We start from the raw sequence: 19,901 nt of genomic DNA, 5'->3' as shown, positions 1-19,901 counted from the left end.
GGCCTGTATACTAAATATATTATTTAAAGTATATACACATTTGGTAGTCCAAGTTCTGGCAAATCTAATTCCTCGGGATTGAAATTACATTTCATCGCCGTGAATTTTCGGTGTCTCGGCCAAATATTTGGCCGAGCAACCGGCGGGAATTGGTAGAAAATGCATTAATAACTCATTATTTCATGAATAATTATTACTCTCGGGTTGAACTTCTTCCTCGCCATTTCGGTTTGAAAAAAGATCATTATGTGCATTAAAAATTTCAGAAAGTTGGTGAATATGGCGAGATAAAAATTCAAAGCATTAAATATATAGTATATATATATATATATATATAAGTATTCATCAGTTTTGCATCACCTTGATTATTGAATACTTAATTAAGTGGTAGAAAAGATGTATTAAATATTTATTTATCTATGAGTTTTAATTAAGAATCTATTGTTTGTACCACAACTGCTGTTACAATATTATTAAATTCTAAACCATAAAAAAATTGTTAAAGAGAACAAACAAACATTTTCGTTCAAAATGGTTAAAGCAGCAGAATTACTCGTAATAACGTGTATTTTCACCTCTGGAGTCAGTATAAACTTGAAGACGTTATATGCTCTGAACAAAGTTAGCCATAAGATCTTGAGAAATATGCTACCAGTCTCCTGCAGCAGCAATAACAAGCTCCTGGATGGTTTTGGGGGGATGTCTTCAAGAATTCTTTATTCTGAAAAGTATCTTCCAAGCATGTTGCATAGGGTTCATTTCAACTACATATACCATATGCCACAGAGCAGGCTAATCTAAAGAGTTAACTTCCTCACTTTCAAAGTAGTCATTTATTGCCGTAGTACGATAAGAACGGGCATTGTCGTCCATGAAGACAAATTTTTCACTAACAACCCCTTGCCATAGTCTGACACATGGATTCAGAATATCCCTAATGTATCTATCGCCTATCATTGTTCCTTGAACATGAACTCAGTCGGTACCCCTCTCATACATTATATCAACTCAAAATGAGGCACTTCCACTAAAGGAAACATGGGGGGAGTGCAGACAAGTTGAGCAACTCTTCTTGGGTCTTTCCAAACTCGAATTCGGCGGTTATCATTTACCAAGCAAGTTCTTGTCACACTAGAAAGAAGTGCAAAAAACCTTTCGAGTAAGAGTATGTACTGTTCAGGTTAGTTGAGGAGTCTGTGTTGATATTGTAGCCAAGGAACGCTTATCGGCCCACGATATCGCAATACTAGGCTGAATGATTCGTCTTCTAGGCGTTGAACAAGAAATGGCAACTCCAAGTGGATGTCTGTCTAACTTCCCTTTAAAGTTCTGGTATTGCAACAGTGGGATTTCGCTGAATTACTAAGTGTATACGAGGTTCGTCTTTGGGAGCTGACACTATTCGTATATGAAAGGTTATTTTAAAGTATTTTTGTTTTATGGAAAAAACTCGTCATAGTAAAAGTATTTTCAAATATGACTTCTAATTAAATCGTAAACTAACGCCTACTTATTATTTTTTTAAAATAGAATATAGCGGTTTTTTTAATAAAAATGTTCTTTTTTGTTGAAAATGAACATAAGTTTCGTAATACAACATACTGCCGATTCCCAACAGTTTTTGATTTATTTTGGTTTACGACTTTTTCGACACTTTCAGAGCTTTACTAAAATTCAATTGTGCACAAAACTATACAGGAAAAAAGGTCTTTTTTGAATTTAATAATTCTAAATTTTGATAATTTTTTTCAGTAATTTTTCTTAATTTAAAAAAATTTGTTAATTTCCAGTAACTTAAGATTTGTTTCCTCAAATTGCGTTATGTGACAATTTAAGAAGCATGTAAAAATGGTTTATTGATATGAAAAAAATATCGTAGTTAATGATAATCCATAAATATGAAGGTGAACTTATTTTAAAACAGAAAAATCAGGAGATGCAAAACTTTCAAAGCTATGTGTATCTGCAGTACCTCCTGTGTCCAATGTTCTGAGAAGATTCATTTTTTCTCAAAAATTTTGCAATCGTGAAGACTTAACAAATATTTCGTTTCATTGAAATTTTATTGTTTGTGTCCAGAACAAAAGACGTGACCCATTGTCCAGTGCGAAAGCCAACATTCTTTAAGGAAAACAAGAATAAAAACCCAATTATTTGATTTTTTATTTTGGGACCGTTACGCAGCTGCAAACCACGCAATCCAGCAAAACACCTAATTCATTTTATCTGAAGATTGAGCGAGGATGTGTAAGAACTGCAATAGTGAATTTTACAAAATTTAAAGATATCACTGCCTTATCCACAATATCTGGGATTAATTGAGGTTAAATATTAAATATCGAACTAAATTCCTCAATTTTGACAGCTTACTTCTTGTCATTCAGTTCAACGTCAACTGTTAACGTCAAGAACAGCTGACTTCAAGGACAAATTGGGTAAATTTAGTGCTGTATCAAAAGAAACAATGAAAATTTAAAACAATTTGAGAGTTTGTAAAAAGAAATTAAAAGTGTGGTGTATTACGGTTTTCGAGTTCCTAAATTTCAGTGCTTTTAAAGTTTAGTCCAAGAAAGAAATCTGACTTTACAATAATTTTAATATGCAATTAGATGTGAAAACAGAACTGTTCACTTAGTTTACCAACAATCTAAAATTGACCTAAAATTGGAGTGAAATCAACATTTGAAGACTTTTCTATTTTACATTGCCCTGGAATAATCAAGTCTTCCCGTGCAGACGATTGAGGAGACATCAATGGATATGTGTGACACTTAATATGTGGGAAGAGCAATCCATGGGGTCCCAAATATTAGAAATCCTACGGCAAGGGGTTTGGGCTTCCATTACTGGTGGTTGGTTTTACGATCCCAGTCAAAATGTGTTTTGCAATACGTTCCACATGTATGTTTGGTTGTTTCTACTATGTTTGCCATTTAGCTGTTATGTGGTAAGTTTGTCCAGGAGTATTCACTGGCTTGTTTTTTATGTTTGATTAAGCGATCAATTACATTGAAAGCATGCAAGTTATGGTTTTTTAGCAATGCCACCCAAAGAGTTCTTAAAATGCAGTTTAAATAAACATTTTTACACTGTAACAGATCATCATTTAATGTTTATTATATTAATATAATATAATATGAATATTTTGCCACCGGGAAATTAACACAAGGCTTTATTGCTTGAACGGTGCCAATTTATGCACAGCCTTACGCTTCAGATTTTTAAACCTGTGGTACATTTATCAGAAAAATTGTTTCTATAGAAATGAAGGAAGGAATTGGATAATGTGATGTTGTAATTTTGTTATTTTTATAGACATTATCTGTTGGCAAAGTTATCATGACTTTGAAAAACTGCACCCAAAGCAGTATTACACATGCATGAATTATTTGTGCCAATGGACTAGCATCAGTGTTTTTACATAGTATAGAGAAGGATAAGTTTTGAGGAATCAATAACCTGGCACCAATAATTTATAGCAAAAAGTATATTGAAAGTTGTTGAACTTTCTGGCTCCAGTGATTTTGCATTAAAATCTGCAGAAATCTGTTTGATTCCTTGTCAGAACTTTCAGTCACAATTTATGATACCATTTCTGACTCCTATCACCTCTTCCCTGATCTCTGTCCTTGTCCAAGTTCGTTTAAGTCATGGTGGACCACAAATTATGTGTACAGCATATTTTTTTATTTATCTTATTATATAGTAAGTGCTAAAGGAAATTGTCATAGTTTCATAATGCGTTTTGTAAAAAGTCTTTCAAGCTCACGATTAATTTTCTTTCTATTGATAATTAAACATCTAATTATCACTCTTAGTGCTGTTTATTGAAAATTCATATGATTTTTATAAGTTTTTGTTGTAGTTACCCTTTTTAAAATAGCATCTATTGTAAAAACTTTTCTTCATGTGGCAATATTTTGGCAAGTACTGCATTTTAAAAAAATTGCTTAAGAGTCTTGTATTTTTAAAACATTATTACAAATCTCTGACTTTGTATTTAAATAATTTGATATTTTAAGCAATATAAATGATGAGATATGCATTCATATTTCTAGGTTTGGAAGTATTGTGGAGCTTCAGTTAGAGTAATATGTAAATTTTTGATTTCAAATTCTAGTTGCTAGAGAGAACTATTGAGATTTTTTCTAAAAACCAAACTTAAAATTAAACCACCAATAATTAATTTTATTATCAAGGAAGACATTCTCTAAATCATTTTTTTATTAAATTGCACATACCCCATAAAAGAGGTGGAAACAACAATTAAAACCTTAAATGAGAAGAGAGGTTTAATTATACTTCATTTGAAAGGTCATTCAATTACCTTTGCAAATGTGCCATTTTATTCATTGAAAGGTTTTTGAAAATTAATGTCCAAACTGTAAAAAAGTTTCAATTTCAATTGTATTGTAGAAAAATTGTTTCTTAACGTTTTAAGTATTCAAAATGCTACCCATTATTTTCTAAATAGTAGTAATGTGTATTTTCAAATTCTACTTTACATTCATAAAAAATTCTCTTCACGCATCTGTAATTTTTCTCGTCAATTCTTCCAAATATTGAGGCAGATTTGTATAAACAACAAATGATTATTTTGGTTTTTATTTGTTTATTTGAATTTGTAAATGCATTTATTTAAACATTCTATTTATAGAAAAACAGTAGGAATAAGACTGTTGGATCAAAAAAGGATGGTAGAATTCTTGATATGTTTATTAAAATACTAGATATTTGTTATCGTAATTTTTGTTAGGCGAGTTAAAAGTTTTGTGTTTATAAGGTTAATTACGAAAATCGTATACACGTTTCGACAAAAAACCGAGATTAATTTCATCTATAGAGAATGTGGAAGATGCGCAATAATTTTTAGTGATGGGAATTCTAATGTTAAGTTTACTAAAACTGGTTCCGTTGTCAACAAAAAAAGAGTGTGTATGCGTGGTTTAAACGAAACAGCTCAAATTTAAGTCTTAAGCTCTATCATTGCTGAACCAACCAGCTCCTTTCGTATTGTTGCACATTGAGTGGGAATGTCTCAAGAAACGGCAAGAAAAGCACAAAAACTAAGTAAATTTCACTTATATAAAATGCAAATCCTTCAACAACTTTTTGACGACGATTTTTACAGAAGGATTCAATTTTGTGAACCAATGACATAAACACACCATAAAATTAACACATAATTTTTAAAATTGAAAAATCTGCCTTTGAAAATTTTTATAATGCGCCTCAGTAGTTCAAAAATTATTTCTTTATCACTCTCAAAACGTTTTCCTAATTTTTTACATATTTATTTATAAGATAATAACAATTGTTTACAAAATACTCAAAATTGCTCTTTTGGCAATTTTGGCTTGAAGGTTATATATCTCATTAAAGTTCGGTTGGGGTATGTTTTTAGTGCATTTTGTGAATATCATTTTGTTCCTGAAAAAAATGGCCCAAAATATCCGGGAAAGGAGAAATCTTTCGGTGGAAGAACGTGCAGCTGCTATGGCATTTGCGGAAGTAGGTTTGCCACAAGTTCAAATTGCGCTACGATTGGGAATAGCACAATCTACCCCGCACGAGCACCTGCACGGTTTCGGGAGACTGGTACGAATCAAAGAAATCCTGGACAAGGGTGACAAAGGTTGACAACGAATAATCTTGATGGATTTTTGTGACTGCAAACTTTACGAAGTCGGTTCATTACAAGTACTGCGCTGCAGCAGGAGTTTTCTTGTCGACATGACTTTTGTATCAGTCAAAATACGGTGAGAAGAAGGTTGGCAGAAAGCCTAATTGCTCCTTATAGGGCTGCCAGCGGTCTGTTATTGATCGTAGAACATCGAAGGCAGCGTCTTTAATTTGCTCGAGAATACCAAATTGAGAGATCGTCAATGGAGAACATACTCTTTATGGATGAGTCTCGATATTGTTTTTTTAGTGATTATTGTCATAGGGAGTGTATCGATGTCCTGAAGAGTGATACGTTCAGTGTAACATTGCCGGAACTGTCGGCTATGGAGGTGGATCTGTTATGATATAGGGAGGCATTAGTTTGGAAGGTCGCACGAGGTCAATTGTGCTTCAGAACGGTGCTATGATAGCCCATCGATACATAACAGACATTTTGGAAGCTCATTCGTATAGTTCCTTATTCCCCATTTTTCGGTGAGGAATTTTTATTGATGCACGATAATGAACGTCCACATGTGGCACGAGTAGTACGAAATTACCTCAGAGAGGTAAAAATTTAGACGTTGCGCTGGCCAGTAAGAAGTTCTGTTTTGAACCCCATTGAATTTTTAGGATATAACATGGGTGGATAAGTTAGTGCATTGCAGGTTCCTCTTAGTGACTTACCATGAGCTGTCGTTAAGAATCACGGAAATATGGGATCAAACTAATCAAGTTGACATTAGAAACTTAATTTCAAGTATGCTAAGGTGGTGTGAAGCAGTAATCAGAGCAAGAGGGGGCAATACACGCTATTAAATATTCACTTGTTTGTACAAATTAAGGAATAAAAATTATGTAATTTTTGGTACATCGTGTATTCATTTAATTGTACCCCTTATTGATGCCGTCAAGTTAGATCTATTGAAAATTATGGTCATATTATGTTAGTAAGCGTAAAATATTACTCTAAAATCATAAAAACAAAAATACGTAAAAATTTAAAATATGCGTTAATTTTGATGTGCTGTGTATTTTATAAATGACAACCGACATATTTTATAAAACGTTTAATTTAATGATGAGTGTACGTTTTTCCTTAATACACGTGTTAACAAACAGATTGTTGATACTGGAGCAATGAAAATTACCTACTATCTAGAGAAGGTAATACATAGTATCCAGAAAAAGTAAATATATTAGTATCCTAGGTGTATCCTAAGGAATGCCGTTATTAGTCCTTTATTCATAGAGGAAAATGTTACTGTTGAGCTCTACTTAAATCTACTAGAAGGGGTAATAAATCAATTAATAACGAATTTAGACAATCAAGTTGAAGCGACTAGTAATAGCGTCTTAGAAGTAAATCTCTCTATTTTCAAAAGATGGAGCTTTACCACACTATTTTCTTCCCACTAGGCAGTGGTTACAAGATACAGTGGCACAAAGGCTCCGTACGATTCAAAGATATACGATATATGCATAAAATTTGGGGGATTACCTTAAAGAGAATTTTATTAACCTTTTTATTTATGAACCTTTAAAATGAAAGGTCGCTTGATTTATGGTCCGATTTGAAATTCCAAAGTTGATTGCGCCCTCACAGAGGGGGTTTCACTATAAATATTCCATGAAATTAATGTCAGAAGACTGGGGCGGGGTATGCAACTCATAGGGAAATTATACAACATAAATAACAACCATTCTTTTACTATTTGAGCAGAATGTTTAGGGTTGTTATCATGTCGGAAATAGTATGCCCTGCTACGACCCAATTTTTCTGCGTTAGCTCGAAGATTGGGTTTTAATTAATATGTTAAGATAGTCAAATTAATCCATGGCGCTTTCTATAAATACGAGATTGGGCCCAATTCAGCTGCTGGCATGCAACTCCGCATCATTATGTTTCCACTATCATGTTTAGCGATTCCTACCAAATTACGCTTTTATAATGCAGTATTTGGCAAGTTTGACCTTTTCCATCATTGTGGAAAATGTTAAATTAGCTCTCATCACTAAAAAGTGCTTAGGAATAAACTGTTCATCACACCTGACGTACTACTTGGCACACTATAATCTCTTCTTAGGATTTTTGGCACTAATGGAAGGTTTCGCCTGGCTATTCGATTCTTAAATCCATTTTTCTTTACGACACTCGGTACAGATTTTGGATGGCACTTTTTCTCGGTTTCTTCACACTTTGATTTAGCAATTTACCAATTCGACTCAGCGATATGCCATCTTTGTAACTTTGCATTATAACTTTAATGTTTAATTACATATTGGAATTTATTTACGTTTCGGAGACATTTTTGTAAAAATACGAAAAATAACCGTTATAAATTTCTCAAAATCTACTGAACTAGACTGTCATTAGGTATTATTACTTTATTAAGTGTTACAATTTAGACGAAATAAAACACAGAATCTCCACTACATGTCTTTATTTCGCTTTTTCGCCAAATCGAATGAATTATCCAAAAGTGCTAGGCCGTAGGGATTACACATCGCCAGCCGCATTGTTGGCCGCATCACCATCACAACTTGGCTGAATCATCCAATAAACAACACTCGTAAATAAACAACAACCACCAATAATTAATTAGTAACACAAGGGTAAAAACAAAGTTCCACTTGTGTGGAAGGAAGGTTCTAACGTTTTGTATACACATTGTAAAAAGCTGGTTTATTTACTATTGTGTTTATTTCATTACTTGAAGATAGGAGATGTCGAATGTATTGGGTGTTTTTCGTTCTTTGAATGGTTTAATTTTATTAACTTTTTATTTTAAGTTACAAAAAAACTTTATTTATTTCGAAAGTATAAAATCATAGGTCCATGCAGCACTTGAAAGCAGAGACTAAAATGATCCCTTATGCTAATCGGGATTCTCCTTATATAATTAAAAAGTAGCTGACCTATATTTAAAGCTAGAAGAATGGCTATTACACGTATGGCTTGTGTTATTATTGTTATAACTCCATGTATAAATGGCCATATAAATGTTTGTCAAAAATTTACACAATTATTCTTTTGACAGTAGATGTATGTATGTACCCTTTTGTTTCTAAGTATATACAGGGTGGTCATTTAGTGCGGTCTCGGAAGATTACGGCTAAACAATTTAATATTTTGAATTTCTTTTTTTTTGCGTTATATAGAACTCGATTATGGGTACATTCTAAAATTGTTTTCGTTTTATACAGGGTGTTCTAAATAAGTGAAAAATATCAAAGTTATGTTTTTTTAAAAAAATCATGCAATTTTAAAAACTTTGTTTTGAAGGAAGTTTAAACTGGAGTAAATCGAAATTCATACCAAACCTTAGATATGAGACGTATTTTATGCCAGAATTATTAAAATTGAAATATCTCATACAGTGCGTCCAAAAAATAACATGAAAATTGCATTCTTTTTGAAAGGAAATAACTTGCTTAATTTAAATAGAACACCACATATTTTATTACTCGAAATAAGAGATAAACATATGACTAATCAAAAATAAAATTTGCTGCCTTTTCTTAAATCTTATTTTTCGAAGAAAACCTGTACATTTAGGTATAGGAAGGTGTAACGATTTTAAAAAAGGTTCATCAAGTGGTTAACTAAATTTTTTATTTTTTTTATTTGAATAAATGTTTATTACAATCTGTCATTACAGGACATTTAGTAATATTTGATGAATTACATATACTAATTAGATTACATATTTGTATAGGAAGTTCGACAATTCAAGCTCCCAATAATTCTGCCCTAAGATCTATCCGGAACTTCGAGAGGGTTGAACCTTTTTAGTCTGTTGGTGTATTGTGACGAATCCAACAGATTGACGGCCAGATGATTGGGATGGTGGTTAAGTCGGCCCAGATATCGTTTAACTAAATAACTGCATTCAAAACGTATTACATTTTTGAAAGATATATGGTTTATCAATTTTAATTTGTAATTAGGCTAGATGTCATACATGATGTCTACTTTTTTTGGATGAATGCTGAACTCAGAGCTACTGATTTTTTCAAAAAATGTTTGTCACAAAAACTGTGGTGCAACTGCTAGGCTTGGGCACACAGTGTGTCCCAAAGTAGAAATTAAAATTAAATACACACGGTGACCCATTTGTTTTGGGGTCAGTCTGTAAAAATTTTATTGATTGTGCGATTTAGCCCGGATTTTTTTTTATTATGGAGCATGGTAAACTGCACATTTTCAGCAAAAATAGCCTGATTGACATAAAATTCAAGGCCTACTATGACAGTTTCTAGGAGCGAAATTTTAATAAATCATATTAGCGATTTTTTTTGAAAAAATCTGTGCACGCCACTGGATTGGCCACTTCTCAAAACGGACCTGTACAAAATATCATCGAAAAATTTTAAGTAATAACGATTTTGTAGAAGAATTATGAATGGAAGAAATTTTCGGGTTTGAATGCTTGGAATAAAACCTAAAATTCGAAGAAAATTTATTTTTTTAAGTAGAGGCCCAAATAACCTCCCTCCTCAAGTTTACGTCAACCACGTTACACTTAATGTCAAAAGTCACCAGAGTCGCCACATCTGAACCAAAGCTGAGAGGTGAAGCGAAACGCGAAAAAATGTGAAACATACCTTACATTGTTTTTATTTCTGCGAAACGTGGAAGCGTCTGAAATCAGACTTATGTATTATATATATATATATATATATATATATACAATTGATGTTTATAACCATTGCCCAACTGTAATAGATTCAAGGGTAATAATTCACAAAATCAAATTTACCACAAAGCGGTGGGAATTTAAATTGGTAATTAAATACTCGATCTCCTGACGATCTTTGTTATTCGTTTTAACTAATGCATATTTGTTTTATTATCAAATTATTAGTATTCAATACTCACATTACTCCACGTTCACTTCTTTTAATCATTGCAGAAGAAAAGTTTTTCAATTGATCATCTCAAACAACAACTCTGTGTCCAATTAATTGACTGCGCAAATCTGCTAGTTCCCGATATCCTTCCACTAACCTTCGAAAAAAATCACCCAGTTGTTTACTATTCATTATGGGAGACCTCGTTTAGTAAAATAGTATTATTTTACAATATAAATTATATGGTGCTTAAAAAGTGGCTGTTTACATTCAGGACACCCTGCATTGCATAAATTTTATGTTAGAACATTATTTTGCTCTGTGTTATATATCATTCTCCCCTTGGATTAAATCTTGTATTGAATTGTGATCCTACCACCCTGAGCTTCAGGGAAATTCAATTATCAATTAATGTCACTTAAATGTAATATATTGATTTTAGTATTTCCCTCCTACAAAAGTTATATGGTACATATATTGTTGCATAGTGGCTGTGGGTCTTGGAGGCCTCAAATTTGGAAATTATTTTTTACACTACGTTTATGACACCAAGGAATGCATAACGGAAACCATCGAAGACAAGGATCAAAGTAATTTAAAAAGGTAAGAATATTCTTGTATCTTTAGTAAGATAGGTAAGTTAGGCATAGACAAGTAATATTTGATTTCAATATGAAATTATGTTAGAATATCCGAAACGGTAAGAGTTACGAAGTCTGTTAAGTTAGGACAAAATTGCTGGAAAATGTGTGATGGTTCCTAAAATATAAAAAAGTTAAACAATGTTAATTAAAAAATAATATACCAGGACCATTACCATTACGATTTTGATGAAACTTCGACTACTAATAATTTTTTCCAATTTTTTGAATGCCATTGGTAGATATTTTCTACGTCATCTAGCATTTACTCTCAGACAACTTTATTTTCTTATACACGTCATATTAGAAATTTATACCATTATCCACCAATTACATATACATTTTCAGTAATTACTTTTTGTGTTTTTTCATTTAATTCGAGTTCCTTTTTTGTGTAAAGTAATCTTTTTCGTTAATAATAACAATGTAAAATTAGAATACGACGTGCAAAGGAAAAAAATGCCTATCGGTGTGCAAAATCTGGATAGTTTAGAAGTTATTTATCAATACTATTCGAAGCGAAATCATAAAAAATATGAGAACTAAGTTTCATAAAAAACCATATTAGAGTGTTCGTGGTAATGTTTTTTTAATTAACATGTTTTCAGTTTTTTTCGTTATTTTGGAAGCTGTGTCAGCTTCAAGATGGATCTGTAATAAATGCAGAATGCACAATTTTTTTCTAATTTAACCAATCGTAAAACTACAGTGAAAGTCGCGAATAACGACGTCGGTTCTAACAAGTCGCATAAAGCGGTGGAAATTCAAACGTTTGGTTGGATTTGCATTTACTCCGTTGTAAAAACGTCCGCAAAAAGGACATTTTTGATGGTTGATAGCCGAGTATAACGACGCTACAAGATGCAGTCGAGTAATTGACCTATAAAGTCGACACTGCTGGCATTCTTTGTAAAATCATTCGAAGAGCGATCGACATTTTCTAAAAGCAATGCATTTAGCGGTTTTACAGAAAAACCTCAGAAAATGTGTTTTTAATACACATATTTGACACATCTATGTATGGTCGTGGTTTTTTTTGCAGTTTGTATATAAAGCTGCTAAAACACCGCTTTTCTTATAAGTTTAGGTTTCTTTAAGCGGAATTTCTGAACTGAATACTGTCAAGGTCCACTTTATATTGCAAGTACTATAAATACATAAAAATCAATTTCTTTCAGCCATGCGCCGATACTAAGCAACTGAAGCTGCGACAAAGGGGTCTGTTGATTTAAGCCATAGAATCTGAGCTTTTTATGTGCCCACATTTTTATTTGAATTTTGGGTCGGTAAATGGCTCAAAGAAATTAATTTTTTATAGAAGAGCAGACAGAATACGAATTATTGGGAAAATTCCTGAGTTACAAATAAGAACTATATAAATTAGAGGTTGTGTTCATTGTTAAAGTTCAGCTTGTTTGAGTTAATGTTAGACATAATATTGTGTATGAAAAAATTAGTGGTTAAAGTTGTTAAGGTATCAGTTGCAGTGACAGAAAATGGTCTCAAAGGGGTTGTCTGGTCAAAAATTCGAAAAAACTAACAGAATGATAATATTTTTATCGCAGACGCAAAAGGTGTTTTCTACAAAATGACTTCGAAGAATACACTGAAATTTAAAGGAGAAAACGCATAGGTCGAAAAATAATTTAAAAAAAATCTTTTTTTGTCGCTACCAATATGACAGGATTAGCAAAACGTAAGTTGATTTTTACGGGAAAATAAAAAATACCTCGTTGTTTTAAGAATATTAACTCGTTACCTGCGTTCTATATGGCTAATAAAAAATCTAAATGGCATCAGACCAGTTCATAAAAATTTGGCAAGACTGGGACGCTGTATTTAAAAACAAGAAAACAATTTAGCTCTTGGTAGATAGCTGTCCAACGCACCCAAGAATGTCAAATTTAAAGAATATTAACGTTCGATATATCCCATCAAATACCACATCAGTTCTGCAGCTGGTTTATCAGGGTACCATAAGATCAATGAAAGTTTATTTAAAAAAAACTCCAGCTAATGAATATTATTGAAAACAATCAGTAACACAAAGAACGTGCTATTAATATTTACGATGCGATATCAACGATTTCTACAGCATGGAAAATGATATCACCCCAACAAATCACGAATTGTTTTGGACGTGCAGGTTTACAACTAGCACCAGTAGCCGAAAACTTTAAAGAGGCGGACAATCTTTGTTTAGCTGAGGCAGATTGGATAAATAATGATTATGAAAACAAAATAATGTGGCTTTTGCTATGATAAAACAAAACCTTACATTGTCAAATGAAACATGGGCTGATTTTGCAAACGTTGACTTTCGCTTGAAAATAAACGGTGTTTTATCTGATGAGCAAATTGCAAACGAAGTGCTCACCATTGAAGAAATCTAAGATGAAAGTGATGAAGGCTCTGATGGTGGTGAAGATTTTGAGCGATTATCAATTGTAGAAGCCCTATAACCCTGAACAGTTTTGTGCTTAACAATTATTCCAGCAACAAAAGGTTTCTGAATGAATCAGTTCCATAGACAAAAAAATTGAATTGATTTATTTTAAGTTTTGACACAGTAAGCAAAGAAAAATTACAAAATATTTAAATAAATAATATGTTCATACCATATATACATAAATATAAATAAACGGGAAAGTTATATTAAATTATTAGCGTTTTATTATTTATTTGTTAGTTTTTAATTTTTTTAGAATTTTTTTGTTTTTTCATATGGCTTTAACCATAAAAAAACAAGTTATGATATAACAACGACCGGATATAACGACCCTTTTTACTCAGTCCCCTCGTCGTCGTTATATTCGACTTCACTGTATTACAAATTTGGATATCCCTATAGTGAGCATTGTAGATCTTTCTATAACGTATGTACTATTCCAATTTATTAAAAATCTCGTGTCACCAGGGAATGCAGATGTTTTTCACCCGAATAAATAATCAATAGAGACAATGCCCAAATTTTGCAAATGAGAAATTCATGAAATTTTTTATCTTAATTTATGAAAAGAAATATTTGAAACATCGATAAACACACGCAGACTGCAGTGGTCTCATGAAAATAGTAACCCCCTGATATTTTTCATTTCATAGCAAAATATATTTTTATTTACATAGTACCCCACAAATTTCTGGTCGACTCAATTTTTTTAATGAAATTCCTAATATATTTTTTTTCTTTTAAGTTTTGATCTTGTGTTTGTGTATAGAGTCTGTATAGCTTCCTTTTGTGTTTAATAAGTCTCAGTATAAACTTCGGTAGTGTGCAGTAAAAATTTTTTTTTAAATTATGCGGGTGTATTGCTCTATTATTAATGACATTTATTTTTGTATCTTTTCTAGTGATATATTCCGTTGTTATGATTGAGTGTAGTCATGTATGCATTCTTTTATTTGGTCAGTGTCGGTTTTATTTAGCTTTAGTTTGCCCTTGTTTTAGTTTGTGACATTAAATTGTATTTTAAGTCGAAATGAATATAAGTATCAGTTCAGAAAAATTTATTTTCTAATTAGAACTGCAGAAATAAGATCGTGGCATTAACTTTGTAGAAAATAGTATACCCAATTGAAAAAAAATATTTTAGAGTTCCTTATGTATCCCAAATTGTTGAACAGATATTTGAATTGTTGAATGCATACTGAATATTGGGCCCAAAGAGCTTTCCACCTTTGGTTAAAAATTCAAAGTCTATAAAAAAATTTTGAGTTAGTATTTAGTCAAAATTAAGTAATATTTTCGTTGCCTCACTTTCTTTATTACTTAGTTTATAAAATTTGAATGGCGGATCGTAACCTTTTGTGTATGTTTAGATCAGATGATGCAATTGAATTGCAAGATTTGTCATCCAAAACCCACAATGCATCTGAGCTGCAATGTGTACGTGCAAACAGAACGAATACAAGGCCTAGCACAGAGAGTTTAGAGTCTGAACAGCTTGAAGGTGCTGTAGGAGAAACTAGAAACATTTCTAGTACTATCGGTATGGAAAATGCTGAATAATTGAAAAAAAAAATCATTATGTTTGCGATTGCAGATTTGAAGGCAGATGTACATAGAAAGGATTCTACTGGTAGCAGTGATTCCAGTGAGGTTAGGAAGGTTGAGAATAATGCAGTCAGTTATTCTCCCGTTGCTCATGCTAGGGAAAGAAAGATGCAGAAGTCGAAACAAGAAAAAATGCAAAATGAAGTAATTTCTGCTTTAAATGAGTTCGATGGGAACGAAGTCAAAGGTCTTAGTCGATTGGAACAACAAGGTATTTCAACACAAAATTAACATGAATTAATAGATGTTTTATAGCGTTCCAAATTCTGTTTTTAGTAATGACTTTGTTTCATTTAAAAAACTTCAAATATTTGATTTTGTGTCTAATGAACGTTGGCAAAATGAAAATATGGATTTTGAAAAAAACAAAAAATGTAATGAAAAGTGAACTAGTTTTTACATTCTTATCTTCTGTCTTATATACATATTTAATTGTTACTTGTTGTTAATTGTAGTTAATTGTTGTTTATTTAATTGTGAGGATTGAAATTGGAACACATTTTTTTGCTATAATTTACTATAGGTTTGTAGATGGATGTTTTTAAATTATTTTCTTTGTTATTCGTCTAGGAACCGCAGATTCTCAAGAAAAAGACAGTGGATTAATATTAGATCTAAAACCATCTCTCGCTAGTGTAGACTCTGACCAAGGATCCATGTCGGTCATTCATTTAGAGAAAGGAGGTCGGAGACACTCAAATTTTACAAATAGTAGTTTGAATTATCTTCCTATAGCAGTGCAAGCTGAAATAAAACCTACATGTAGTGTTGAATTAGGTTACATAGACAAAAATCCTAATCAAATCCTGAATTTCGAAGGATTCTATTTGAAACCTACAGATAAAGATGGAAGAAGGTTTAGGTCAGCAGCGTTGGAAACGTGTTGTCCTCCTCCTACGATATCTGCCAACACAAATAGCCTCGAAATTATTGGATGCAAAAATAACAAGAATCCTTTGCCTCCGCCTAGTAGTAGTTTGACGAGAAACCAGCATTTAAACTTGTGTCGATATTATGGTAAGTAAAATATTCTTTGTGGATTTTCATTACAGTCAAATCAGTGCAGGTTTTTGAATGTTTATACTATGAACACATAAACTCCCAAATGTGATTTTTTGAAAAGTATTTGTAAATATTTTCCCACTCAATCTTTTCAAGCCGCTTTTTTATTTAGATTTGAGCAATTTAAGGTTAATTTTATAAAAAATAATGTTTTCAGAGTTGCTGAAAGAAAGTATAAATTTTTAAATTAGATACCCAATATATTATTGGTTTGGTCGATAGCCCTGTCTTTAATATACGTATGTCAAAAATATGATTGGAGACAGGGATATGAGGAATTACACTTATAGTATATTTTATTATTCATTTAAGGTTCCGAAATTGTATATCCAATAGCAGAACAATCCGATGAGCACCAAACGTCGCATGGTCCCGACACAGATATCGATTCTTTAGCTCAGGGGTCGGAATCGGAATTTGATGACGCCACTCAAGGTATTTTCTTTGTTCCAGATGTTGCTGGTAAATTAGTAAATTAATAACACTAATTCGATACTCTTATGCAGGAAGTCCACTGCTCTATGTCAAATTCGAAAAAGTTAAAAAAGTGCCTTATTCAGTTTCCAAAAGTCGAAAGTCCGAAGAATCTTCACGGCGGGATGCCCGAACTAAGGATCGCGAAAATATTCCCGGTTCTTTTGTAGTCGAAACTTCTCTGGAAGATAAATCCGAATATATTTCAGATGTTGATATGAGTGATAATAAATTAAGTGAATGTTCCAACTTGTCCTGTTCTAGTGACGATTTTCAAGTGAGTGTGATTCAAAGTAGTTCTTGAAGAATATTAACTTAAAAATCGTAGGAGAGCATGAAAATGAAGATGGCAGATTTGGCTCTTAATGACTCATGCGAGGTTCAGGGGGCAGTGGGCAACAGCACTAGTCTACAAATGTTGAAACATCCCGAAAAAACAGGTCTAGAAGGCAATGATGCTACCAATTGTGCAAGCACGTCAGATTTGCCTTGTCGTCATATCAACGGACCCAGCATAGTTAGGAAGAAGAACGTTAAAAAATATAGACGAAGGAAAAGCGACACTATAGCGCCTAGAAATGGTAATTTTTCATCTTTAGTACACCTGGATTTGGACTGGCTATTCGAAAGCGAAGACTCTGGTTTGGGAGGTAATCGCTTGACACATCGAAAAGGTAAATTACTTTTTCATCTTTCTAGAAATTCAATTTGGGATGAAACTTTAATAGGCGCTGCGTTACTCTGAGCTTAATGCACGTCTGAATATACAGTATCGCATCTTTTTGATTAATGTTGGAGTATTAATCAAACGGTGATGGCTAGATGAAATTTTATGGTGTGATTGTCTTATGGCTAACTTGATTTGGATTCAATATCCGGGCCTTGTTAAAAAATATTTCATTTAGGTATAGAATAATACTACTTTTCTCAAGTCCCCCCTCAATATTTAGTGTTTTATGTCTGTTATTAACAAAAATGTTTTAATATCACTACCATTAAAATGTTTGTGCTATTTTCTTGTAATTCTATTCTAAGATTCTATCCAAATTGTTTGCACAACCTCCGAAACGCCCCGTATAATATTAAATTTATGTATAATTGCATCATGAAGGAATTAATAATATAAGAAGGGACAATGTAAAAAGAAATAATAATAAGGATTTATCATAAATTAGCAAATCTACAAAATGTCGATGAAATAACTAATGTTAATTTTTCAGACGTGTCTTTCTCGCATCATCAACTCAGTATGTAAACTTCATTCACGTTTGGTAACCTACTTATTATACCAGGTGTTTGAAATCTTGTAATTATATTTTTAAAGGGTTATTAATCATTAAAAAAAAAGCCGGACATTCAATATTTTCTTATGAATACTAATTGTGTTTGTAATTATAAGTATTTTTTGATGTTACAAGATATGAAAAATTTTTTAACAGTTTACGGTTACGGTTATCCGATATATTCCATCAGTGCCTTCACATAAATTAACGATATGTCAGGACATTCTGAATTAGCCCGAGGAGTCATTGGTTTAGACCTTCGTTAGTAATGTTAGTAAAATTAATTTGCAAAACCAAAGCAATGTATTGAATGACAACACGTGATATTTCGTGACATACATATGTTAAAAACGATTTGTAGTAGCCAGGCTTGCTACATTTGATGAATAATTCGTGAATACATGGAGACACAAAAAATTGGTAAAGTTTTTAAAACGTTATAGCTCTCTTATTATGAAACTTTTATTATGGTGTTTTTGGTTTAGTCGATTTTTTTGAAGTGGTTAATTACACCCCTAAAAATGAAATTAAAATACCCTAAAGACCCTGTATAATATATCATTAAGTCATTATCTTATTTTGAGTTAAAACTTTTAAATTTTGGCGTAAAAATTGAGTATTACGTTCTTGGTACCAAAGTAACTAGCCATATTCCGGTACTGGATGCTTTAAGAGGCATATCGAATATGACCGTTGACAGAAAAAAAACCTTTCATAGACGAATATGATATATTGTTTCAGAACCATTAAAAGTCGACAACGAATGGTCCAGTACTACAACAGTATCGTTAGAGCAGGACGTCAGTAAGGTTCTCCAAGAAACCGTACCGGCGGTTCGTAGTTTAGGTGCAATTCCAAAACGTTTGTCCAGTTATCACAAGGAACACGAGAGAAAAACACCTAAAAGCGAATCGGAGAAGTGTAAAGCGTGTAGTAGGTATGAATATGAAAATACGTCCAGTCTTTGTTTACACCTGACATAAATAATTATCTACAGATGCAAATCAGACCCCGAAAAACAAAAATCTTTAAAGGAGAATAAAGTCACTCAAACGGGCGGTGTTAAAGGCAGTCCTGGGTCGAGTTGTGAAGATTTGGACACAGGAGCTGCATCGGTTTCTAAAAAAGATTCTGGTACTCTACCAAAAAAAGGTGCGAGTTTAGTATTTGAGTATATGACAAGCTTTATAAAATTCCTTCTTTTTTAAAAGATGCTTTGAAACAATCTCAATTAAAGAGCGAAGAAGCTTCCTCAAGCGGGTCAAATAATGAATTAAGTACTCTATTGCCTCCGGCCCCTCCTTTGCTTTCAGCATTTCTTAATCCTAGAAGAGATTTACTCACTGCTAGTTGGGTTTCTGGTAAGTCTTTTATTTCTGGGTTTGGTAGTAATTTGTTGTTTTTTTTTTAAATTTAAATAGAAGGTATTAAAGTACATAATAAAAATGGTTTTCAGTTTTCAGCTAACTTTAAAACTGTATTTTAGTTTATTTTTAAAAGATTTTCTCTAAATACAGTGCATCTTAAATAATAATTTATGGTTAGGAAAAAGTTTGGGATTGCATAGCAGCCGAGCGAGATATCGGCCTCGAATCAATACCCATTAAAAATGTACGAAAATGAGGAATATTAAAGAAATGAATTATTGTTTCTAATTTTAACAAACTGATAAAACCAGTAACAGTTCTATACAAAAATATATTTGTTTTTTTCTACATTTACCGTTTAGCCGCCGTTTCAAAGCTTATTTAATTGCGATTACATTAAAAGCCCAAAGATTTTCAATAAAAAGATATTTTTTCAGTAAACTATTCTTTTTTTATATAAAGACGTATATAGCGGAGTTGTAGGCAATTAAGTTAGGCATCA

General features: G+C 32.3%; 1 protein-coding gene and 1 long non-coding RNA gene across 6 annotated transcripts in view; both read left to right on the top strand.

The window, feature by feature from the left end:
- The first annotated feature begins 2,433 nt into the window (after window positions 1-2,433).
- The window catches only part of pcx (pecanex), a 53,375-nt gene continuing 35,907 nt past the window's right edge, over window positions 2,434-19,901 (top strand). For all 5 annotated transcript variants that reach the window (XM_066296843.1, XM_066296842.1, XM_066296841.1 and 2 more), the window contains exons 1-11: window positions 2,434-2,947; window positions 10,961-11,121; window positions 14,979-15,148; window positions 15,203-15,424; window positions 15,784-16,230; window positions 16,588-16,710; window positions 16,782-17,026; window positions 17,078-17,423; window positions 18,774-18,969; window positions 19,030-19,184; window positions 19,244-19,393. In XM_066296843.1, the coding sequence (XP_066152940.1) occupies window positions 2,777-2,947; window positions 10,961-11,121; window positions 14,979-15,148; window positions 15,203-15,424; window positions 15,784-16,230; window positions 16,588-16,710; window positions 16,782-17,026; window positions 17,078-17,423; window positions 18,774-18,969; window positions 19,030-19,184; window positions 19,244-19,393 (2,386 nt within the window). In that variant the 5' untranslated portion in view covers window positions 2,434-2,776. The remainder of the gene's footprint in view (window positions 2,948-10,960; window positions 11,122-14,978; window positions 15,149-15,202; window positions 15,425-15,783; window positions 16,231-16,587; window positions 16,711-16,781; window positions 17,027-17,077; window positions 17,424-18,773; window positions 18,970-19,029; window positions 19,185-19,243; window positions 19,394-19,901) is intronic.
- Window positions 2,954-6,535, top strand: LOC136347146 (uncharacterized). The gene is made up of 2 exons (XR_010733453.1): window positions 2,954-6,233; window positions 6,298-6,535. It is a non-coding gene; the product is annotated as an uncharacterized lncRNA (long non-coding RNA).

Source organism: Euwallacea fornicatus, chromosome 26 (assembly GCF_040115645.1).
Source record: "Euwallacea fornicatus isolate EFF26 chromosome 26, ASM4011564v1, whole genome shotgun sequence".
NCBI classification, from domain to species: Eukaryota; Metazoa; Arthropoda; class Insecta; order Coleoptera; family Curculionidae; genus Euwallacea; species Euwallacea fornicatus.
This window is presented reverse-complemented; position numbering and strand designations above follow the sequence as displayed.